Genomic DNA, 26,684 nt, shown 5'->3' with positions numbered 1-26,684 from the left:
CTGGAAGTGTGAATTCTACTCTTGCTGGATTGAGGATCCAGAATTTTGTTGAATCGCAGAGATCACATCCGAAAAAAATTGTGTCTGGTTCATGCTTCGTAAAACCAACTTGGAAAGAAGGATGCTGAGCTTCAGGCTACAGCCAGGTGTTACCCCAATGCAGTTGCATCAAGTACCTACTGCAGGAACTTCTGGATGAAGGGTGACAATCCTAGATTACTTGCAGAGGAGCCCATTTTGAAGACAGAGCTCCATTTGTGTCTGTTGGCTGCTGTGAGACGCCAATCTTCTTGGGACATCGACATCTTGTTAACCTCTTACCAGATGTGTTCCCAGACAGTAACATTGCCTTCCAAGTGCAGTTTCAAAAGTCAAAGGCAAATTATGGCATTGTGTTTGGATTGGAGCTGTTTTTCATTAAACAACTACAAGAGATTGTTCTTGCTTGTGATGAAGTAGTGACTGAGTTTGATGTAATTGTTCATTTTTGGAATAGGATGTTGGGCCATGTTTTGAGCCTTCAGTGTTTTTGAAAGAAAGTACGGCAAAAGATTTAGTTGAAGACTTCGAGGCACGAGCATTCCAATCTGAGGTAAATCTGAAAAGGCACGTTGTTCAAGGTGATCATGGGTGGCGCTAATGTTAATAAGACATTCCTAAGAGAACTGAAAAGGAAGCTCCAAGTTGAGGGTAATGCAGAGGGTTCTGTGCTTTTGGACTTTGGGACATGTGGCTTACATACAGTGCATGGTGACTTTAACACAGGTGGTACTAGCACTGGTTGGAATCTTGTTCAGTTTCTAAGAGCTTAATGTAATCTATTTAAAAACTGCCCCTCCTGCCAAGTTGATATCAACAATATTACAAGCACTGCCATTTTCCTACAGCAGTTTTGTGCTGTTTGGTGGGTGGAAAACAAAATGTTATCAGTCTGGGCTCAGCAAATATAACAGCTGTTTAAAAATATGTAAAGGAAGTAGAAAGGGTAAAGAAGGAACAGAAGTAGGTAAAACCATAGACTTAAAGTTGCTACTGGAATTTTAGTCATAGCTACCAAGTAGTGTGCGAGTCCTTAAGGGGAAAGTTGCTGATAGCTCATCTTGCCTATTTTGAGACTGTCAATGCTCAGGTTGAGTCATTGTTGACCAAATTTCAGTCAGATGCACCCTTAACTCCATTCCTCTATCCTTCCCACTGGTCTATAGTCAGAGAATTAAACAGAACATTCGTGAAACCAGAAGTTTGAAGAAACAGACTATCTTGAAAACAGATCTGAGTGCCAACATAAATCAGTTGAATAAAAAGATCTTGGTCAGTGTGACGTTTCAGAGAAAGATATCTTGGAATTGTGAATTGAGTGCCTTACATTTATGCAGAGTGCAGTATCCAAAATTCTGGACAAATTCCCCCTGGTTTATTTTTTTATGAAGAGCATTCCACATTTAGTCCCGCAAGTGGCAGTTAACACTGAACATGAGAAGAGACAGTTAGGCATAGAATTGATACATTTTACTACCTTAATTTTCTTTGGTTGTCATGAGGCTGATGCTATTGCTCATGAGTTCCAAAATCTAGTGGAGATCATGTCAAGAGAGGAAATCCTCAAAGAACTTTATGGGGATCGTATTCGCATCAACCAGTTCTGGATGGTGGTCATTGGGGTCAAAAGTGTACATGAAAATGTGAAGAGTTGTTTGCAGTCTCTTCCAAGGCAAAGTCAGTCTTGAAAGAGGTTTCTCTGACAATTTCATTCGAAAGTGAGTAAAAAAAAAGTCTAGAGCTCTGCAGAGCCTGAAAACAAAACTTGTGGAAAGTGCTGAGAAAGAGGTTTCTTAGATTGAAGTAGTACTCTGTCACTAGAAACTACCTGCTTGTGACTTTACTTAATGTCCATGTATGCGTCCTTATCAGATTAGTCTCTTACTGTGTCTTCCATAAGCCTTTTATTCAGATGGTATTTGGATTTTATTCTTATATCTCTTTGTAAAAACTGTAATTTCTTATTGAAATAGATAATGGTCTTCTTTTGTAAGTCTGTGTGCTCCCAGCAGCTGATTATTCCCAATATAAATGTTTATTAATAATGTTTTACTTTCTTTGCAACCTAGTCTCATTCTACTCTGTCCTGCCACATTAATGTGACCACCTGTCAAAAGCCTGTATATGGTTCCCAAGAATAGATGCATACTTGTGGTGATCCATTGTGCCTTCCAGAATGACGAGATCACCCAGGGAATGCCATGAAAACATTTTTGGCCTGGACCCTTTCATCTGAAAAGGCCACTTGTCGCACTCAGTGGACATCCAGTTGCTGTATTGGCTTACAAAATTTCAGCCTTTGTTGTCAATGAACAGCAGTGAGCATAGGTGCATGCACTAGGTGCTTGTTGCGGAAGCCCATCCACGGCAATGTCTGCTGAGTGGTCATTGAGGAGACACTGTTGATAGCACCTTGGTTCATCTGACTGGTCAGTTGCTGAACATTGCAACTCTATTTGCCCATACAGAACTCTGCAGCTGTCGTTCACTCCGTCATCTTTGCCAGTGGTGCACCCCTGTTGCCTCAACACCGGTTTTGCATAGAAATGTTACCGTTTGTGTTTGGTAAATTCATTGGTAGGACACTGTGCAGATGTCATCAGTCAACAAAGGACATTGCATACAGAACAATGTGTTAAAATATTGCTCAAATATGTGGTATCCATTGAAATAGGACTATGAAGGGATATTAAACATAGAAAAAGAATAACAGCACCAATAGTCACGTGTTTGTTTGCTCCACAAGACAGTGTCACAGAAATGTAGAAAATCTTGAACTGCCAGATGCTTGAAGTAGAGGCAAACTACTTCTAGTAAGACTACTTACAGTTTTATGTACCAGTATCAAGGGAGGACTCTAGGAATATACTACAGCCTCCTGCATATCACTCCTAAAAACTGCAAAGACAAGGTTAAACTGATTACAGATTGTAATTTCTTAGACTTTCCCCCCGATTTGATGACATCTCGTGGAAATCGGGTTTTCTGCTGGATATCAGCGTCTTCCAAACACGATATTTCGATGTCATTACTTGACGTCTTCATCAGGTGTTCCCTGAGACTGGCTGCTTGATGGACCGGGTCGCATATTTATGCCTGCCCGGTGCCTGGTGTTCTGTTTGCCGTTCCCTAGTTGGTCCGCACCCGCGAGTCGCACTATCCTGCCGCTCTAGGTGTTCCCTATTCCGTCCGCGCCCACTCTGGCCGCCTCCAACTGCGGTCGTGGCCTCCTGGTGTTGCCTCCTCAGTCTGCACCCGTGAGTGGCGCTCCCCTGCCACTCTGGACGCTCCCTATTCCGTCCGCGCCCACTCTGGCCGCCTCCATCTGTGGTGGTGGCCTCCTGGTGTTCCCTTTTCGGTCCGCGCCCGCGAGTGGTGCTCCCCTGCCGCCCTGGACGTTCCCTATTTCATCTGCGCCCGCTCTGGCTCTCTCCGACTGTGGCTGAGGCTTCCTGGTGACCCCTTCTTGGTTCGTGCCCACAGTGTGTGGCTGTCTGAGATACGATCGCAGTTGGAGGCGGCCAGAGCGGGCGCGAACGGAATAGAGAACCTCCAGGGCGGCAGGGGAGCGCCACTCGCGGGTGCGGACCAAAAAGGGAACACTAGGAGGCCACCACCGCAGATGGAGGCGTTCAGAGCGGGCGCGGACAGAATAGGGAGCGTCCAGAGTGGCAGGGGAGCGCCACTCACGGTTGCGGACTGAGGAGGCAACATCAGGGGGCCACGACCGCAGTTGGAGGCGGCCAGAGTGGGCGCGGATGGAATAGGGAACACCTAGAGTGGCAGGATAGCGCGACTCGCGGGCGTGGACCGACTAGGAACGGCAAACAGAACACCAGGCACCGGGCAGGCATAAATATGCGACCCGGTCCAGCAAGCAGCCAGTCTTAGGGATCACCTGATGAATACGTCAAGTAATGACATCGAAATATTGTGTTTGGAAGACGCCGATATCCGGCAGAAAACCCGATTTCCACGAGATGTGATTACAGATTATTCAGATGCATTTAACTAATAACTTTTTCCCGTGCTCCATACATGAATGGAACAGGAAGAAGCCCTAATAACTGGTACAATGGGAAGTACTCTCTGGCATGCCCTGCATAGGAGTTTGCAGTTTGTGACTGTATGTACGGTGTGCTAGAAACTGCACAATGAGTGGCAGTCAAACACAGCACTACTAGAGTGAACTTGGAGAAGCCAGTTGCAGCACTACCGGAGTGACCTTGAAGCAGCCAGTCCCACCTCAAGTTTCGGGACATATGATGATGGTCATGGCACAAATCACAAACCAGCATGAGATCCTCACCTAGTGAGGATCGTAGTGAGCATTGGGGTGAGGAGTAATGGTGCAGATTAAATTAGCTGGTAAGATGTAACGGGCTTGTTTCATCATCGCTGGGCAATGCCGGTTAGTAGTGAGGTGGCAGCATACACATATCCTCCATCTACAAGGGCTATAAACATAGGTGTGCCTTTCTTCAGCCTATCTTCTAAGATAAATCATAGTGTCAGTATTTTAAAGTCTCGAGAATGTATAGGCAAGGCAGTGTAAGGATTTCCAACTTTCTGAAGATTGGTTTGCAGGAGTCTCTGGGTTTGCTCCCAGTAATAATACTCATTGCTGTCTTCTGGATTTTGAATGAGCTCAGAGCAGTTGGAGAATTTCCCCAGAATATCACACCATATTTTACGTGGGCTTGTATGTAAGCATAGTACGCGCTGGTTAATGTTTTCAGGCTAGCACATGATTTAGGTACACTCAATGCATAACAGGCAGTACTAATTCTGACATTTACCTTTCCTGTATGTGTATTCCATTTCAGTTTATCTTGAACCCACAGACCCAGGAATTTGAAAACTGTGTCAGTATCTATTGGTTGGTTATTTACAGTGACAAGTGGCTGAGAGAAATTTGCATTTTGTGCTGTGTGAAAGTTCATGGAAGCTGTCTTTTTGGTGTCGATAGTTAATCTGTTGATTTTAGCCCAGTTGCTGAGTTGTTCAGTGGCCAAGTTCACAGCTTTTTGCACAGCCTCTGTATTCTCCCCATTGAGGAGTACAGTTGTGTCATCAGCAAATATTATTGTTTTGTGTGCATGTACATTCAGGCTCCTGTCATTAATATACAGGAGGAAAAGTAGGGGTCCCAATACTGAGCCCTGTGGTACACCTTGCTTTACAATTTTATAACTTGATAGGATTTCAGTTATTGAGTTGGTTTGTCTATTCGTGTATTTCATGCTGACTCTCTGCATCTGATTGGTTAGGCATGTAGCAATCCAATTGTTTGCAGTTCCTCTGATACCATACCATTCTATTTTTTCCATCAATATTTTGTTGTCAACAGTGTCAAAACCCTTTGACAAATCCAGAAATATGTCTGTTATGGGTTGTTTTCTAACTAACAGACCGAGCGAGGTGGCGCAGTGGTTAGCACACTGGACTCGCATTCGGGAGGACGACGGTTCAATCCCGTCTCCGGCCATCATGATTTAGGTTTTCCGTGATTTCCCTAAATCGTTTCAGGCAAATGCCGGGATGGTTCCTTTGAAAGGGCACGGCCGATATCCTTCCCAATCCTTCCCTAACCCGAGCTTGCGCTCCGTCTCTAATGACCTCGTTGTCGACGGGACGTTAAACACTAACCACCACCACCACCATCTAACAGATCTAATAGCGTATTTATGCAATCATATACTGCAGTTTAAGTAGATTTGTTGCTTCTGAACCCATGTTGAGCTAAACTTAGTAAATCTTTTTTTTTCAATGAAGTCTATCAGTTTTTTGTACATTATTTTTTCAAAAACTTAAGAAAAGCAGGATGAGATTGAGATAGTCCTGTAGTTATTCATATCTTTACTACCACCTTTTTTGAAGACAGGAATTACTTCAGAAAGTTTCAGAGCTTCAGGGAAAATACCTGCCTGGAAAGAACAGTCACAGAGGTGAGTTAATGGTTCAGCAATTGTGTGTACACAATTTTTGATTACAGCTTCTGGGATACCATCAATTCCAGCTGAATATGAATTTTTTAACACTCTGAGGGCTTTTGCAACATCATTTTCAGTGACTTTGGTAATGAACATTGACTCTGCACATGTGTGATACTTTTGGTTTGCTGGTTGGTAGTTTGTGTTAGGATTATTTTTTGCCAATTTTTCAGCTATGCTTGTAAAGAAATTGTTGAAAGAGTTCACTACAACTTCAGGATTAGATATAGATTCATTGTTGAGTTTGATTTCTATGTTTGTGTTTGTAGCTTTCATTTCCCCTCTTTCCCTTTTTATGATATTCCACATTGCTTTTACTTTATTGCTGGATTTGTCAATGTACTCATCATTTTGCATCCTTTTCACTTGTTTTATCACTCTTCTTAGGATACATGTATAGTTTTTGTAGTATTCTGTTGGTTGGGGGGAGTCACTACTTTGTTTACATAACATGTGGAGTATTCTTTTATGTTTGCAAGAGATTTTTATAGCTGGTGTAATCGAAGTCTTATTTCTCTTATTATTATTATTATTATTATTATTATTATTATTATTATTATTATTATTATTTAGTATTACTGGTTTTTGCAGAAAAGCCTCTTCAAAGTGGTGGATCATTTTGTCAAGAAGTATGTTGAATTTCATGTAGACATCATTGGCTGTGTACATCTCTGTCCACTTTTCTTTACTAAGGAGGGCATTTAGCTTGTTCAAGTTATCTTGAGTGAAAAACCTTCATAAAGTTTTAGGTGGCACTGGGTTTGAGGTATCTTTGCTAACATCGACCTTTAGAATGACAGCTTGGTGGTCGCTGAATCCTGCATTGTATACTTTTAGAGTTGGGTTAAGTTTGTTTCTTTTATGTAGGTGACATCTATCTTTCCTGTAGTTATTCATGCCTCTACATCCATACATTTCTCATAGGTCATTCCTGCTTTTACATTTTGCTCTTTCCATCAATCTCATTTTGATGACATAATTAATTTGTGAGCTTAATGTGAATGATAGGCAGTGTGTAGTGTACCAGTATTTGCTTAAAATATCTATTGCAAATAAATTTTACATTTGATTCATTTTTTCACAGTTTCAATGCCCATTTTTACTTCCACACCAGTGTCATTTTCCTCTTTGTTGAATTTCATGGGTGGTGCTCACATTCCGATGGCTTTCATTAAAATACTGCATTAATTCATTTCCAACTGTGTTGTAAAATGTCTGATCTGTGATAGGCTTGTGTTTGCAAATGACAGACTTATTTTCTGTGTCACTTCTAAGCCAAGAATATAAGAAAAAGAAGGGACCCCAGTACAGAAACATCAAAAGCACCACATTTAGTGTTACCAATTTCAGATGTATGTAGTCCCTAACTGTTTTCTCTTCATTAGATGAGGTTTTATCGATGAGTAGGGGGTAACTTTAAATCCAGTATTTTGTAATTTATCCTATAATATTGTAACAATCAAAAACTTTTTTTAAAAAAAAGATCAGAGTAAATACATGTGGCATGCTCGTTTATTTCCAAACTATTTTGTGGTTCTATTATAGTTCATATTTGCTATCATCTTGGAGGAAACTGATAGAATGGAGATCAACCTAACATTTTCTTCTCTTCATTACTACCCAGTCTTAACAATTAAGGTTACCTTAGCTATTTTCAGTTTTTCCAGAAAGGTACTTGTTTTAATTGCTGTAGACAGGTTCACAAATACATTTTAAGGTGTTAATATTAACCTATCCTATTATGAAGATGTAGAACATTTTAATGAAAACACTATGATACTTATTTCTCTGCAGTTTGCAGTAAAATGGTGTATCCTGTATGCTGATGGACTTCCCATGAAACTTTGTCAAAGACTTTTACCTTATCATTGATCATTTTACCCACTGAGGAGAAATAGTAATTGAAAATGGATGCATTTTCAAATTATTTATTTTTAAGAATCATATTATGAGCTGTGGTTAAGTTACTGTAGCATCACTCACACATTGCTTGAAAAATGTTAATTTGTTTTTGTGGTCTTCAGTCCAGAGACTGGTTTGATGCAGCTCTCCATGCTACTCTATCCTGTGCAAGCTTCATCATCCCTGAGTAACTGCTGCAACCTACATCCTTCTGAATCTGCTTAGCATATTCATCTCTTGGTCTCCCTCTACGATTTTTACTCTCTACATTTCCCTCCAGTATTAAACTGGTGATCCCTTGATGCCTCAGAATGTGTCTTACCAACTGATCCCTTCTTCTAGTCAATTGTGCCACAAATTCCTCTTCTCCTCAATTCTGTTCAGTACCTCCTCATTAGTTACGCGATTTACCCATCTAATCCTGAGCATTCTTCTGTATCACCACATTTTGAAAGCTTCTATTCTCTTCTTGTCTGAATTATTTATTGTCCATGTTAATTACATCAAGTATGCCACCTGGTGTTATTAGTTCTAAAGCAATAAAAAAAATGTTTACGTGACTTCACCACTCATAAGCCCAAATTATATCCCTCCTCCCCTCCCCCACCCCACTCATAACCATAAACCACAGAAATTCTCTTAGTGAGGTGATTTGTGTGCCTAAAAAATACAGGAAGACATCTGTGGAGAGGCCACCCCAACATATTCCTGAAGTGGGGTAGCAGCCTTTTCAGTAGCAGCAGGGTCTTTACTGGTCTTGTAAGATTAACATATGTTGTTACTGCCAGTGGCTGACAGCAAGGGGAAACTAAGGCAATTACTACTGAATGGCTCGATGATGGCATCCTCCATAATCAAAAAGAGATAATGCAGGAGTAGGTCAAATAATGATTAACAAAGTAGGAATGCATGCGAGATAGTATGAACAGCATAGTGAAGACCTTATTATATTCACGATAGAGACAATGCCAACACTCACCACAGCCGTAAAGTTTATATGCCCACTAGCTCTGTGAATGATGAAGAGATTGTAAGACTGTGTGATGAAATGACTCGGATTAAGTCAGGCAAAAGTTTAATTGTGATGAGGGGGACAGGAATTTGTTGGCAAGAAAAGCAAGAGAGAGAAAAAAACCATAGGGTAGCATGGACTGTTGGTAAGGAATGATAGAAGAAGCAGTCAGGTTGAATTGTGCACGGAACACAATTTCATAATTGGTAATATTTGGCTTAACAATAACGAAAGACTTCTGTATAAGTGGAAGAGACATGGGACACTGGAATGTTTCAGATAGATTATAATTGCACGACAGAGTTTTTAAAACTGGATTTAAACTATAAAATGCTTCCAGGGGTAGACTTGGTCTCTAACCGTAATGTATTGGCTGTGATCTGCAGATTAAGACAAAAGAAGTTACAGAAGGATAGGAAATGTAGGGGGTATTAAAAGAATGAGAGGTTGATGAGATTTCAAAGACAGCATTTGGTGACTATTGACTGAAACAGGGGAGAGGAATACCATAGAAGATGAATGGGTATCTTTGTGAGATAATATATGAAGGCAGCAGAAAAATATCGAGGCAATGAGATAAGGTGACTTAGAAATCTGTGGATAGCATATGAGACACTGAATTTAATTGATGAAAGGAAACTATAAAAACACAGACATGTGAAAAAGTGAGATTCACAGATGTGCTGAATGGCAAAGGAGGACTGACTGTAGAAACATGCATGGTGACAAGGCACTGAAATACCTCAGCTGATCAAGGCACAAACAACACAAGTTATTTACAGAAAAATGAAAATACTGGGAGAAACTGATAGTGGATTATCAGTTTGCATTTCTGAGAAATGGACAAACACATCACCCAATACTGATACTACCACTTCTCTTAAAGATAGCCTAATGAAAGCTAAACCTATATTTGTAGCATTTGCAGATTTAGAGAAAAATGTTGACTGGAATACACTATTGGAAAATCTGAGGGCAGCAGGAATAAAATACAGTGTGGAAGATTACCTGCAGTTGGCACAGAAGCAAGACTGCAGTTACAAGATTTGGACATGAAATGGAGGTAGCAGTTGAGATGAGAGTGAGACAGGGTTGTAGCCTATCCATCATGTTATTCAGTCTGTTCATTGAGCACTATTAAAAGAAACCAAGGAGATTTTTGGAAAGGGAATTACTGTTCAGAGAACAGAAAAGCAACAACAATTGCTTAGTAATTGAAGGGCATCAGAACCAGATGATATACCTATAAGATTCTACAAAGATTATGCAAAAGAATTGGCTCCATGTGTAGCAGCAGTTTATTGTAGATCAGTGGAGCAATGAAGGGTAAAAAAAGTGCAGGTCATTCCAGTTTTCAAGGAGGATCATGGGACAGATGCATATAGTTATAGGCCTATGTTGTTGACATCAGTCTGTTGTTGAATTATGGAACATGTTTTACGCTCAAGAGTTATGAGATTTTTGGGGAACAAAAATCTCCTCCTAAAAACCAACATGGATTATGCAAACAGAGATGTTGTGAAACCCGGCTTGCTCTGTTTTTCCATGAGATCCGTAGTGTTATAGACAACGGTGCTCAGGTAGATGCCGTATTCCTTGATTGAGGAAGACATTTGACACTGCCTCGAACTGCCATTTACTGAAAAGAAAAAAAGAAAGAAAGAAACATGAGCTTACCAAGTATTGTACCAGATTTGCTCCTGGATTCAAGACTTCCTTGCAGGCAGAACTCAACATGTCGCTCTCAGTGGAACAAAATCGACAGATGTAAAGGTAATTTCTGGGGTACGACAAGGAAGTATGATAGGGCTGTTACTATTTACAATGTATATAAATGATTTCTAGAAAGTGCCAGAAGTTGTTAAAGACTGTTTGAAGATGATGTGGTTGTCTAGAAGAAAGTAGCAAGGCCAGAGGACAGTATAGATTTGCTGAATGGCCTGCAGAGGATTGATCAGTGGTGCAGGCTCTGGCATTTAACCCTGAATGCATAAATAGGAAAAGAAATCCACAACTGTGAAACTAAACTATTGATGACAAATTGCCAGAAACAATATCTAACATAAAATATCTAGGATTAACTATCCAGAGTAACCATAAGTGGAATGACCCCATAAAACAAATAGTAGAAAAAGGAGATGCCACACTGAGATTATAGGAAGAGTCTTAAGGAAATGTTACTCATCCATGAAGGAAGTGGCTTACAAGGTGCTTGTTCGACTGATTCTAGAGGATTGTTCATCTATCTGGGATCCTTACCAGGTAGAACTGATAGAAGAGATAGAGAAGATTCAATGAAGAGCAGTGATCAAAGGATGGTTTATTTGGCACAAGAGTGTTACAGAAATCATCAACAAACTCCGGTGGCAGATATTGCAAGAGAGGTATTGTGCGTCATGAAGAGGTTTACTATTGAAATTTCGAGTGAGCTCATTCTGGACAGAGTTGGACAACACATTACTTCCTATCACTAAAATGACCTCGATGGGAAAATTCAAGAAATTAGAGCCAATACAGAGGCTTACCAAATAATATTCTTCCCACCATTCATAAGTGGAACAATAATGGTACCAGAAGTACCATCTGCCATAGTCCGTTGGGTGGCATTGGGAGTTTGATGTACGTGTAGAAACTTTGAAGTCTAAAGGAATGTAGTCAAATTAAATCGGGCAATAATGAGGGAATTAGATTAGGTTTCAGGACAGGGATGATGTTGGTCTTCAGTAATTACAGTGATTAGCCAGCCTCTTTTTTGCAAGATGTTTATTGTCTGTATGAATTAACTGGTTTGTAAGTTTGGTTAGGAAGCTACTATCAACCCATACTCCAACTGATCTGTGTACACAAAGATTACTAGGCATTCATTTTTTCCATTTTCATTTTACTGCTGCAGTTTCAGCAAAATCTTCAGCACGACAGCTGCTAATATATGCACCATGGTAGTTAACCCTTTTTACAGTGAATATTGGTACACCACTACTCGTTTTGTCTTTCCTGGAGAAAGCAGCAGAGGTTATGGTCTGAAGCTCACAAAAGCTAATTATGTGATCATAGTACTGGTATTGATTCATGACTGGTGTTTTGGATTTATTTACAGACGAATCTAAATCACTATTATTAGTTGTCAGAGTTCAATAATTTTGGTGCATTATGGTAAGCTCATGTTTCTGTTTTTGACCAATTATGGCTTGGTTGTAAAGTGGTAAAGTGCCAGGCTTTTTATCAGTCACTTACTACTTCCATTCGACTTTGTCAAAAGTGTTCCCTTATTCCAGTTTTATATTTCTTCAGTTGATCTTCTAAGATAAGTGGTGGGATCAGTACTACATTGCATGTTCCCAAGTTCCTCCAGCACCCAAACTAATCTTGACAAGGTCAACTCCTCATAGTCTTTCTATTCTTCTGTAAATAATTCATGATAATATTTTGCAAAAATGACCTATTACACTAATAGTTATGTAATATTCATACCTATCAATACCTGCCTCCTTTGGAATTTGCATGATTACATTTTTGTTAAACTTGTACATCAGGCGGATAATTTTTTTCTTAGTATGTTTTCCAAAGGATCTCAATAATTCTGAGTGTGTGTCATCTACTCGGCGTGCCATGTTTCAGCTTGGATGTTTTATCACTCTGTAAAATTCTCCTTACAGTACCATATTTCCCACCTAATATTCGTCTGCTTCCTTGTTCCTTTGCATAATGTTGTCTTCAGGTTTCTTTCTCTTGTCTAGCCCTTTCATATATATACCTTCAATCGTACAAGCTTCTCTTCTTTTCTTAGTACTGGCTGTCCATCTGAGCCCTTGATACTCGCATAGCTAATTCTCATTTCTCCATAGATTTCTTAATTTTCCAATAAGTGACATCCATCAATGCCATAGTTGTGCATACCTCTACACCTTTGTGTTTCTCATCCAGTCAGTCCTGCTTTTCCGTTCAGCAGATCCTGTGCTGTGTTGTTATGCAGGGTGTTTCAAAAAGAGTGACATGATTTTGGATATTAGTAATTATGAAACAAGGGACATGCCAGCAAGGAAATGTGTGTCGTTTGAATGGGCATGACCTAGAGCTTCAGAAAATTACTCGTGGATGCCAGTCAGTGTGTCTTCTCAGTTGGCAGTCAGTCAGAATTAAGATGATGATCCCTCAACAGAAGGCATGTTGTGTGGTGCAGTTCTCAAAGAGTGAGTCAGTGATTTCAGTCCAGCATGCTTTTCATCGACATTTTGGCATTGATGTAGCTGCAATTAAAAACATTCTTCATTGAAGAGACAGTATGCTTGTGCAAAGATAAGAGTCCAGGTCAACATTGCACTTCTGATGACTGACATGGTGGAAGGGATTTAATAAATATTTGAACGGAGTCTACAAAAGTCTACTCACTGTGCAAGCAGAGAACTGGCAGTACCTAATATGACTGTCTGGCAAGTGTTAAGGCATCGTTTGGCCTATAAACCATACAGGCTACAGCTAGCTCAAGCTCTTCGGGTTAATGATAAAAGGAAACAGGTTGCCTTCAGCAATGCTCTGCTAGAGGATATGTAAGGCAATACATTTTTACCATGGTCAATTTTCTGTGATGAAGCAACATCTCATGTTAGCAATAAAGTAAACCGGCATAACATGTGCATATGGGGACACTAGAAGCCTCATGATATTATTGAGCATAAAAGAGACTCACCTAAAGTGGATATTTTTGTGTCATTTGTCATGAAAAAGCGTAAGGTTCCTTCTTGTTTGAGGAAAGAACGGTGACTGGAATGAGCTATCTTCTAATGCTCCAGAATTGGCTTTTCCCACAACTTCAGGAGGATTCTGATGACTTCATTTTGTAACAGGATGAAACTCCACCACACTGGCACTACAATGTATATCAGTTTCTCAGTGATACTCTGCTTCACTGCTGGATAGGGTGCATGGGATCGCAGGACACTGCCCTGCATTCTTGGCCTCCAAGATCACCAGATGTGACCCCCTGCTCTTCCCCCCCCCCCCCCCTTTGTGGGGATATTTGAGGGAAAATGTGTTCATATCCCCTTTATCCCATGACATAGAACATAGAAGAAGTGAAGAACAGAATAACAGCTGCCATAACTTATCTTCTAGATATTGTTTGTGCTGCTCTGGTGGACACACAGAGCATTGTTAAAATTTCAAGATTTTGTAGTTTGTTCTTTATCAGTAAATATGGAGTTTTGTAATCAGGTCATCCATTTTTCATGTATTTTCTCCTTTCGCCAATTAAATTCAGTATGTCGTATATTACCCAAGACTGTCTACTGGACCTTGTCTTTTTGCCGAGTTGTTCTTCATCTGCATTATTAAATCAAGGCATTTTTGCAAAGAGTCTGAAATATGCTGTCGCTTAACCCCTCTTTAAGAAAGATGATTAGAGAGATGTTAGTAACTACTGACCATTTTCCAAAATTTTTGAAATGATGATTTATTCTAGAGTAGTATGTCACCTTAGCAACAATAATGTCCTCAGAATATCGCAGTTTATTTTTCAAAAGAGTTACTCTACTGATAATGCCATTTTCATGTTCACTCACCAAGTTTTACAAGTGCTAAACACATTGCCAGAAAAAATTGCTACACCCATTTAGAGGTTTCCAATTCACTCAAGATCTATAGTTGCAACAGAGCATATGGAGTACATGAAATGATTACATTTACAGATCACCAGCACAAGCAATTCTTAGGTACGAGATATTGACCCATGCTTTAACACCAATATTAGTACGTGGTGTAGCATACAGGGGCAGGTGCTCACTTTTGCATCAAGTACAGGTGGCAAACACTGTCCTGGGATATGTTATGCCATGCCTGTTTAACCTGTTCTCACAGCTCTGTAAGAGTTAGTGGTTGATGAGTCACTTCTTGTCGCATCATATCCCCCACGTGCTCAACTGGAGACAAGTCTGGATATAGTGCTGGCCAGGGAAGTTGCTGCATATCTTGCAGAGCATGTAAAGTTTCGTGGGCAGTTTGTGGATGAGCACTATCCTGTAGGAACAATACACTAACCTTCTGTTATGACAACGGCAAAAGAATGGGTCTAGCAACATTCTGTATGTACTAAGTGCTGGTTAGTGTCCCCTCCAGAAACACCGAAGGTGAAAGAGACTTGTAGTGTATTGTACCATAGACCATAAGTCCTGGGGTGCGGCCAGTGTGTCTTAGTGAATGCACTCTGCAAAACAGTGCTCACCAGTTCTACATAATATGCACGAACAACTATCACTTGTGTGCAGGCAGAATCTGCTTTCATTGCTGAAGAACATAGCGTGCCATTTCATGTTCCATGTGATTCTCTGATGGCACCAGTTGAGCTGTGCACGTTGATGCTGTGGCGTGGGTCAGAGGTGTGCATGCCAGTAGTCCCATTGCTAATAACCGATTCACAACATTTCATGTTGACGTGTCTGCACTCACAAGTCCTCTTATCTGTGCTGTGGTAGCCGTACATTGTGTCACTGCTGCCCTTAAAATACGATGATCCTTTCAGTCATCTGATGGATTGATCTCCAGAACCTCATCTACAGCAGTGAGAATGTCCATTTGACCGCTGATACCAGTTCTGTTGTACAGCTGTGACAGCGCATTCAACTTGTGTGATAAATCTGTGAATGAACCATCCCGCTATTTGGAAGGCCACAGTTTGACACCTTTCAAACTTGCTCAGTTCACTGTAGGAAGCACGAGTGCATGTCTGTGGCTTGGTTGCCTGCTTACTTCACACATTTGCACAACACTGAGCCTTCTGGCTGCGAGAATTCTTTGTTAAAGAGTAGACACAGATGGCACCCTGTTAGCTATGCCACTACGCTATCTGTTGGCAGATTATGTTGAAACCATTATCAGTACATCTACTGGGTGTTGTTGTGTGCTGTCCTTAGGTTAGTTAGGTTTAAGTAGTTCTAAGTTCTAGGGGACTGATGACCATAGATGTTAAGTCCCATAGTGCTTAGAGCCATTTGAACCATTTTAGTACATCTACTATCCCACAGGGGGCATATGCCATCATCAGACCAAAATCAACATGCTCTTTCCAGGTGTACCATTATATATATATGACATTTGACTGTTGAACCATAGTATTCTCCTAGATAGATGGAAGTTTTGTGGGGTTGATGGTATGGCCAACCAATGGACATCATCATACCCAACCAAAAGGATGCAGAATGTTTTACTTAGTAATTCAACCAATATTATCCAGGGATGTAATTCTGCCTGGAAAGAAATCATGTATGGAGTTCACCAAGGCTCAATCTTAGGTCCGCCATTGTTCCTCATGTAATAAACAAATTTACATCTAATATACAACAATCAGAATTAGTTGTTTTTGCAGATGACACTATTAATGTCATCAGTCCAAGCATATGTACAGAAACAGAAGAAATGGTAAACAATGCTCATAAATGTATCACTGGTTTTCTCCACATTGCCTTGCCCTTGATTTTAAAAAACAACTTATTCAGTTCTACACATACAAGAGTATTACACCAATGATAAGTGTAACACGTGGTGAGGAAATAGTAAACAGAGTGGAAACTTAAAATTCTTAGGTGTCCATATTGATGATAATTTAAACTGCGAAAAGCACATTTTTAAAGTCAAACACCCCATTGTACCCCCTCAGATTTAGTGGTAACATGCCCCAGTGGGTAACCTGCCAAAAACTGAACACAGATCAAGCGTCAAAACGGGAAGGAGGTGTACTGAACTATGAAAAAAGTGAAATAGGAACAGTGAATGGTCCAAGCTTCACAAGTGTAATATTAAACTAAGTTGAGGAGCCGAGGCATCGTGATTACGTGGTCAGTGTTGAACTGTCAAATGGGTGAGCCATGTTCAAAACTCCCTAATACCATTTATTTATTTTTTTCACAACTTTATTTACTGTGCATCTGATCATTGAAATGTTTGTTCCCTTCCTGTAAGCTCGTCAGTTGGTTATAGAATATGAGTCATGTGGTAAGCATACTTTACTGTCACAAGTAAACGTGATGAATAGTGAGAGCAGACAAGATACCACATAGATGGCTCACAGAAATGAAAACAACAAATAAACGGGTGTGAACTATGTTAACAACAAAGGAATTCAAGAGTCAAAACTTCCAAAACAGAACACAACTTCAAAAATGTTAAAAAATATACATTTTGACAGAGCACAGAGAACCTGTGTGATTGTGAAACTGTTTCATTCATTTGTTGCAACTTATGTGACAAACTATTATGTTTTCATTGTTTCCTTGGGAATGATAACATTCATGTTCATGTGAACACCTAAATCAGACAAGGAGGCATATCTCACTCTCTTACCAGGTATATAAATTCGGTGCATTGGTAAGAGCTTCCTATTATATGACATACGTACTGTAACTAATGCCATTTATGACACACCAGACATTTTTTTCCGGTGGAGGATTTGGTTGACTTGTTGCCTTCTCATCAAAAGTTTACGGTTCCCATTCACAAAATTCACATTCTTTCAGCTGCTAATAAAGTCTTTGCAGAATCAACTGTCATTATAGGTCCCTCCTTTACACTTCGCTGTTGCAAACGGACGTTACATGATGACACAGACACAAATTTGAATACAGCGAACAGTGTGGTAAAAAATAATAATAATTGGCAAAAGGGAGATTTCAACACAGCTCACCCACTTGGCATTCTAACACTGTGACCTCTTAATCATGACACTGTTGCTGCTACTGGCTGCCTTATATTGCACTTCCTATCCTTGGACTGTTCACATTTCTGTTATGCTTTTTTCCTCCACAGTTCAGTACAACTTCTTCCTGTTTACATGCTTGATTTGTGTTCAGTTTTTGATGGGCTGTGCACTGGCCCCTCTTACCACTACATCTGAAGGGGGAGGGGGGGATGCAATGGCGAATTTCCCTTGTTAGAATCATTACAAATCTGGGGTAACTCATCTTTGAGAAAGAAAGTCTTTTGTTGCTCATAAGCGCACTGTAGGAACAATATGTGATGTTCACCCATGGTCATCTTGTAGACATCTGTTTATGGAACTGGGCATTCTGACTACTGCTTCACAGTATATTTATTCCCTCATGAAGTTTATTGTAAATAATCCACTACAGTCCAAAAGAAACAATGATATGCATAGTTACAGTACTGGAAGCAAAAATGACATTCATTACTCCACAAAAAAGACATTCATTATTCCACAAAAAAAATAAAAATAAAATAAAATAAAATTGTGTGGCATTGTTGGCTGGGATGCCCCATCCAGGGAAGTTTGATCACCAGGTTACAATTCTCCATTCTATGAATGGAGAAAATCTCCAACCCGGCTGGGAATCGAATCCAGGCCTACTGCATGATAGACAAACACATTACCACTCAGCTAATCAGGTGGACATTACTCCACGTTGAAGTTGTCTTAGCACAAGAAGGGGTGCACAATGCTGCAGCAAAAATTTTTGATCACTTACTCAGGAATATAAAATGTCTGATAGATAGCAAAGTAAAATGTGAAAACAAGTCCAGAGAATAATTTCTGTTATTGTAATGTGTTAAAGATGGTGGGTAAGAATTACTAACTCACATCTGTGTATTTAAGATAAATAAACTTATAAATTTTTAGCTAGTAACCGTATTCAAAAGTGTGATTACTGTAAAAGACTCATTACACATCATTACGATTTATTGTGAAACATTATCCGTCACTGACACTGCATGTGACAACATGTCTCAATGACACCAGTTTGTCTTCTGCAGTGTTCCTTTCCTCCACGGTAGTCATTAGTTGCCTAATGCTATCTCTGAAATTATCATGAACCTCTGCTTCTTTTGGCTTACACATGTCCCATTTTCTCAATTCTCCACCTTTCTATAATTTCTTTAGTTTTAATCTGCAACTCATAATCAATAAGGTATGGCCAGAAACTGCATCTATCCCTGGAAATGTTATGCAGTCTAAAATATGGTTTTGAAATCTCTGGTTCACAATTATAATCTGTCTGAAACCTTCCCATGTCTCCACATGTGTTCTGTTTGTACAGTCATCTGTCATCATTGTTAAGGCAGTTGTGTTCTATGCAAAATTCAGCAGGCTGCCTACCCTGTGATTTCTTTTTCCTCGGTCTCAGTTCTCCTAGTATTTTTCCTTGTGTTCCATGTCCTATTATTGGATTCAAGTCTCATAACACAATTTTGTATGCCTGAACTATCTGAATAAATTCTGTTATCTTGACATATATTCTTTCAATCTCTTCATCATATGCAGAACTGGTGGGCATATAAACTTGTTCCATGGTGGTGTTTGTTGGCTTTGTTTGTGGTAAGATCTTCACTATGTTGTTCATAGTAGCTCACCTGCATTCCTATTTTCTTAATTGTGCTGCTTGTTTCAGCCCTGTTTGATTTTCCCTCCCTTACACACACACACACACACACACACACACACACACACACAGAGAGAGAGAGAGAGAGAGAGAGAGAGAGAGAGAGAGAGAGAGAGAGAGAGAGAACATTGTACCCAGTGCTTTTATTGTACTAAAATACTTTTGACGTGTGACATTTTCCAAATCATGATGTGTGTTGTGCAAGTGATCTAACAAATAAATATGGTGAAGCAGCTAAGGCAGGCCATCCAAAATATAACCGAAATGAGTAAATATATCAAGGTGTGGTGTTCCCTGAGGTATAAGGGATAATTTGTGACTTTCTTAAATTGAAATATGTACTTTTTGTGGAGAACCTTTGGAGAGAACTTCAACGACATAATATGTTGGGGACTTGAGCAAATAGTAACAAGATAACAGTTCTGCAAGCCAGTGTCCTGCTGTTAGTAGAAGAGGTCCCACAAGCTCAACCCTACTGTTTAAAATCTAAACAAACATGTAACTTTGGTATGGTTTGTGAGATTGTTATTATACAGCCATATCAAGTGTTCAAAGTGTTGGTCTTGGACACTAATACATGCTACCAAGTATTAAATTTCATTTGGACTTACAGCAGCACAGACCTGTGTTATACATGTCCTCTCACGGTGTTTATGTTTTCTTGTAGACCTCTTGTTTTAATTTCCTCCACCCAGATAAAAGTCCAGAGGTTTTAAGCTTGGTGAGCTTGCAAGCTATTGTGTCTATCCCAAATGACCAGTCCAACAATCTTCAAATATTCCATTAAGAAAGCTGGTAATTATCTGTGCAGAAGGGTTGGACATCTGTCGTGTTGGTACCACATGGATTGCATTGTCAAGAGGAATTCTTCCTGTAACTGCAGCAGCATATCTGTTGGGAACTTTAGATATTTGTGGCTATTTACAGCCCCACCAATAAAATAGGAGTTAGTGATGTGATTCTTGAAAAGCCTGCACTACAGACTGACTGACCATGGTAGTTGTGGGCACAGAAATAATGCATCACTTTCCAATTTTCAGGGACAGCATTTGCAGAACTGTAACCAATTTTGAATGTCACTGCAGTGCAGCTGTTGATGGAACAAAATGTGATGAGGATGAGCTGTGTTTAACTGTAGTATTTGCAGAACACTCCTTTTGCTGATCCTACTCCCTCATTCAAGCAATCTTGTAGTGAGACATGGGCAGTGTGTTACCATTGCTAAAATAATAGTTTCATTTCTGTTGTCAGTTAATGTTCTTTTTCATTGGCATATTTTACTCTTTTATTATTCACACTTTGAGTCTTGAAATTTTTGTACATTGTTTGCAAAGACGAATTGTGATGCATCAGCACAATCAGAATACCTTTAAGGATACAAGTGCACTGCTGCTCTAAAAGTTTGGCAAAAACCATACCCACTTTTTCAACTGTCCTGTACAATGAGTAGTGCCATGAGCAAGTTGTCTAATCACTATAACAGGAGACCACAGATTGATGGGCTTCAAACACACAAAATGTACCTGTGATATGTGTTTGCTTACATTTCTTGCAGTAGTTAAAACATTTGTGGGATTTCTTCTCCTGACAATGGTACAGTAGTTTGTGGTGCTGGTACTGCGTTACTATTTGATCAAGTTTCACATGTTAAGTTGTAGTCTTCTTCAAACGCTATTTTAATGCCATTAAAAGTATATAGCTCTGTATATAGTTACTGTCATAGTTTGGTAGCTATAAGCATTAAAAATCACTTGCATATGTTAGAAAATTCACCACATTGTCCGCCAAAACTTAGCAAAAACCTCATCTTGATGTAATTATTCATTCTGGATGTATCTGGAATGGGCTGTCTTAGCTGCTTCATACTGGGTAACTAACAAATTTACAGATGGTTCACACAATTACCAATCACACTCAATCCAAAGATATTTCTAATATCATTACACGACACCTTTGTAAAAGTTTCTTCCCCTCAGACTTCCAGGTTCACTGCAAAGATAGGTGTACTAATTCAACATCATCTCAATTTATCCATAAATTCCTTTTTGAAGTGTGGATGAAAATGTGTGTCACCAGTCAGATCACAACATCTGGTTGTCTTGCACCATGCCATTACTCCAAGGATACAAAATAAATTTCTCAAGATCATCATACTGTGCAATAAAAAAGCAGGATTTCACATAGATCTCTGTTTACCATTACCTAACCTGTCACAGCAGATTCTTTCTTCATTTACTTGTACCATGACCACCAAACATTCAAACATTGTGTTATTGTAAATTACTCAACAAGATTCCTACAACATTGTGACTGTGGAATGAGGAATAATATGTATCCCTTACTGCAGTATGGCTGGCTACCCCCCCCCCCCCCCCCCCGCCTCTCTCTCTCTCTCTCTCTCTCTCTCTCTCTCTCTCTCTCTCTCTCTCTCTCTCTCTCTCTCCTTTTTTTTTTTTTTTTTTTTTACTACTACTACACATGACCTAATAACTCTAGATGATAGTGTGTATGTTGCATTTAGTGTTTACTACGGTTTTGTGGTCTTGTGACTCTGCTGGTAATGTCAGTGTTTCAGTGCTCTTTGGTCTTAGAGATCTTCATGGCACTTAACTTCCATTTTTGCCATAGCTTTATATGTGGTAAATGGCAGTTCACACTGTGATTATTAAGATTCAGTGTGGACCTGAACTTCATAACTGACTTGGTGGTCTAGGTTATTGTTTCCAGTAAATCCAAGGCACACCAATCCAATGTAACTATTCCAGGTAAAGTGCTGTGATGTTCAAACAAAAACTTTGATTAATGAGTGTTTACTTTTTCACAATATATTTATGTGCTGTTTGACAGACCTACTCAGATTTCAAAAAGTAAAATTATATTTTTGTGGCCTCTCCTCCAAAAATACTTCTGTTACTCAAAATTTGATATGGGTTTACAGTAAAAAGTGAAATCCTTGTAGGCACAGTATTGATGCTGTGTTCTTGATGGGCTTAAATTATTACCTAGAAAGTTCCAAATATGTTATTTGGCTTTTGGTTGTGAGTGCTTTGAAAAATTAGACACAAGCTAAAATGCAATACCATAATTTCTTCTCTCTTTACATCATTACTTCATTGTTGCACCACAAGTTTTTGCTTCACACTGCCTTCATTCATATTAGATGGCTTCCAGTTCCTTCATTAAATGTACTTTATCTATACTAACTTAAGATAGTAACTTCCTGTTGTAAATAGGATAAAAGTGTTTTGTATTGTATTTTAACAACTCACTGATTTTCATTTTTGTGTTTGTAGGCAGCAACCAAAATAATTGAAGTGAACAGCTTAGACATATATAAGAAGAGGGTACGACCAATAGAAAAGCAGGCAACATTTGAGTCAAGAAGAATGTGGCTGAAAGTAACAGAAGCTTTAAAAAATAAGGATATCATTGCTGCAACGGCTCACAAGAGACAGGTGAGATTCCTAATGACTCACTCTACAGTTTCTCCAAATATGTGAGGGGAAAGTATTTCTGTAAATGCTTGAGGTGAATGTCAGAATGATTTGTTAAATGAGACCATGGGCAATTTCCATCCCTACCTTTGCTCAAACCGTACTTATTGCAGTTTCTTTTGTGTGGCCATCACTTGCTTCCTTTCTTTTAATTTGTACATACCCCGCACCTGATGCTTGAAAATAAAGGTAAAATTATACTCACTACTCCTTTTCCAACCACAGCAGATATTTTTTGTAATAAGTTGATTTGCAAGCATCTCACCTGTAATTTTTGCATGGAACCCATTCTGCAGTATGCAAGTGTAGTGGATCAATTGACATCCACATGGAAATACACAACTCTCTTGCATTACACTCCAGACTCTATTTTGATTTGTTTACTTGAATACTGTATCAAGTTCTTGTTGAATTACTCAGAAGAATGATATGTTTTGATGGTTATGCTAATATTATCCTTTAGTATATAACTAAGATTGCAGTCAAATGAAAGAAACAACAGATCTCTAAATATAGCTGTGTCGTGTAAGACAAAAAAGTAAAGTGTTCTCTTTGTCATGAGGAGAGAGTGAGCAACTCATCACTCAGTCATCAGCATACGTTAGTGGATGTGACCTTTAGAATTTTCCCTTCCTGTTCATTACACTTTGTTTCAAAAATAAATTACTGCACTGGACAAAATATTAGTCTTTCCCTGGAGACATCACACTAATACTGTGTAACATCACATTTACATTTGTTAATGGTATCAGTTTGGCAAGAAAGAGAATCCACAAGTTTCTCCAGGTATGCCATATCCAACTGAAGCCTCTCATTGATAATTAGCTCCAATAGGACTACCAGACTGCAGGTATGTTGATTACTGTGATTCAGCAGACCAATGAAAGTGTGGTAGGGTACTTGGTTATTCGTCAGTCCATAAATGTACATAAGCAGCCCTCTGAAAATGTCTGGCATCATTTTGGAAGATGACAGTGTCCACAGCATGTGCTTCATGAAGATGTAAAAAAAGGGGCAACACTTGGTCACTGAGTATGTTAAAATAAACTTCCTAGTTCATGTTTATGGTAACTTGAGAGAGTGGACCTAAGCCATGGTATAATAAACACTCCAAAACATCACAGAAATATATGGAACCTGACCTACACCCTCCACATATTGTGGGTTAAATAACTCATTGTGCTTTGCATCAATTGAAAACACGTTCTTTTAGCTATTGTTTCTGTGTTGTTTGGCTGATGGAGAAGTGCAGCTTTGTGCATCCCTATGAGCAGTGGCATTTCATGAGGTGCCTCAACTCCAAATGTCCATTGAATGTTGCACTGTTAGCTCAGAATCTGGTTGAGATGGATCTGCAATTGCTGTTGGGTTTGAAACTGATTGTTGTTGAAAAAATGTTGCACTCATCTCCTATTCCTGTTGGAGAATCTTTTTAAGACTACTGTTCTTAAGCTATGTTGCATGACTGCAGGTAATACACCATTCCTCATAGCCAAACTGAATAGTCCACATAATACACCAAGAAGTTGGGGAACTTCATTCACGTTATGGTTGTGGGCATTCTTTCTGCCATCCTGTCACTGCATGTCGACCCATCTGTGCTGTTACTGTGCAACTGACTGGCACATGCACACCACACCACACCACACCACTCCACTCCCATGATCTCTATCAGCAGTGGAGGATAATATGACCACATGCACCAGTGCTACACCAACTACAGTGCTCCAAAGGCATCAGTGTTCTCTTTTAAGGGGGTGAAAATATATTCTCTTCTGAGCTTATTTCTAGCTTGCAAAGTTTCTAACTATCAATGAGTGGCTTCAGTTGGATATGGCATATCTGGAGAAACTTGGGGATTCTCTTTCTTGTCAAACTGATATCATTAACAATTGAAATGATGTATCATATAGTTATTTATATTTTATATATCTGATGCTGATTCATAGTGTTATTTCTCTTGTTGTGTTATGAACTTTTTTTTTAGTTGGAGGAACGGCAGCGAGAAGGAGAACGGAGGCGGAGTGAACAGGGAGAGTCTTTTCCTACTTCTTTCTTCCACCAGATCAACCAGTCTTGGGTGTATAACAATACCCTGTGTAAACTGTGAAAGTACTGCCAAAAATTCCATGGTGCAAACAGCTGTGTGTGGAACTTAAGACTGAATGCTATAACTACACAACTTGAAACAACGAACCTAATTTAACATATCACTTGGAACATATGTCATTGTTGGTTTCAAGCGAAATCAATGGAGAAGAACTGCAGTATAACTATAAGAAAGAGTTTTCCCTGTGTTGGCTATAAAATTTATAACATCTTAATTCTGTTAATAGTTTTGGAATTGCTAACAAATCAATAATTTAATTATTCATTACTACAGCGACATAAGTATTGCATTCTACACTGTACTTATTTTAACTGGTACTAATACAGATGGTGTGTGTGTGTGTGTGTGTGTGTGTGTGTGTGTGTTTCATCAGTGATAAAAAAAAAAGATTTTGAAAGTGTAGACTGTTGCTAAAGCCATCCTATTTCTCCAAGACATTTTATCCACAGTGGAACATATATGTATATAGATCTGGATTTTTCTCATTAGATATCTATTTTTTCTGCATGGACACTGCATTTGAAGGATTGTTGTGCACTAAAGTTCAGTGAGTTTTAGGTTCTGTTTTGCACTGAAAATTGTACAATCTTCTCAGGAGTTAAATTATAAGTGTACTTCATGTCATGAAATAGAGCTGCTTGAATTTCTTTAAGTTAAAACATATTTGTTCTTGCAACATTGACTGCCAGTTTTATCTTATATTGCCCTTTGTAACTACAATCAGTGATGTCTGACCAGATCTCCAGTAAACTTCATGATGCAAACAAACATGTTATTTTTACAGTGACTGAGTTATGTTTTTAAGTTATCGGTTCATACATTTTGAAAAATGTATTTGTATTTGTCTTGCCAATAACTTTGTTTGTCTGCATATATTTGGCACCATGCCATCGTGGTTATGGCTGTGGCTGTGATTATTGAAGATAATGTACTTCAGATATCGTGATGATTAGGGATTAAGTGTGTAACATAGTATATTTAAGATTGTAATGAGTACATTATTTGTACTGTATCATGTACATGTCAGCCTTTTTTTTTTTTTTTTTTTTTTTTTTTTTTTTTTTTTTTTTTTTTTTTTTTAGTACAGGTTTGAATAGCCAACCCCCACATGCACCACCACCACCATACATCTTCCCTTGCCAAATAATGATGTTACAGTAGAATTCCCATGCTGACAGTTTGTAAAATCATTTATTCAGAAAAAAAATGTGCAAGCAATAAGAATAGTGTGGTTTTGAGTCACAGTTTTCAATCACAATTTATATTTTCATTCAGTTTCATGCTGCTTGTTTTCTCCTGTCCAATATTACGTTCATTGAGGCGATTCATTTCTGCTGCAGTTTCCATGTGCAACTGTACTGATTGGTATGAAAACAGAAAATTTTATCCCTGCAACAGGGGAAAATATGATCACATATTTCACAGAGTTTGCCCTAAATGTTTTGCTGTTCGCACATTTTGGGACAAATGTCCTTTTCTGCTTGATCTGTGATATATTTCCACTGTAATACTGGTCAAATCAATTAATTGTACAGTTTACAAATTTTGCTTTTGTTTTATGTTTTTATAAATTCTGATTGATTATTGAAAGATTTTATCTTGTAATTGAAAGGTACTTACTGCTCTTTAATTTTCATCATGTGTGGTTAAAGGTATTATTATGATATTTTTTATTACTGCTGTAATTATTATGTAGTTTTACATACTAATTTAGTGTATTTTAAACCAGTAATAACTTTTTGAAGTTATGCC

General features: G+C 39.0%; 1 protein-coding gene across 2 annotated transcripts in view; it reads left to right on the top strand.

Moving 5' to 3' along the window:
- Window positions 1–25,295, top strand: part of LOC124556666 (oxysterol-binding protein-related protein 11-like) — a 193,960-nt gene extending 168,665 nt beyond the window's left edge. For both annotated transcript variants that reach the window (XM_047130635.1, XM_047130636.1), the window contains 2 exons: window positions 22,622–22,783; window positions 24,810–25,295. In XM_047130635.1, coding sequence (XP_046986591.1) covers window positions 22,622–22,783; window positions 24,810–24,932 — 285 coding nt within the window. In that variant the 3' untranslated portion in view covers window positions 24,933–25,295. The remainder of the gene's footprint in view (window positions 1–22,621; window positions 22,784–24,809) is intronic.
- Window positions 25,296–26,684: the final 1,389 nt, after the last annotated feature.

Source organism: Schistocerca americana, chromosome X (assembly GCF_021461395.2).
Source record: "Schistocerca americana isolate TAMUIC-IGC-003095 chromosome X, iqSchAmer2.1, whole genome shotgun sequence".
Taxonomy (NCBI): domain Eukaryota; kingdom Metazoa; phylum Arthropoda; class Insecta; order Orthoptera; family Acrididae; genus Schistocerca; species Schistocerca americana.
The sequence above is the reverse complement of the archived record's forward strand: the minus strand, read 5'-3'. Positions and strand labels throughout refer to the sequence as shown.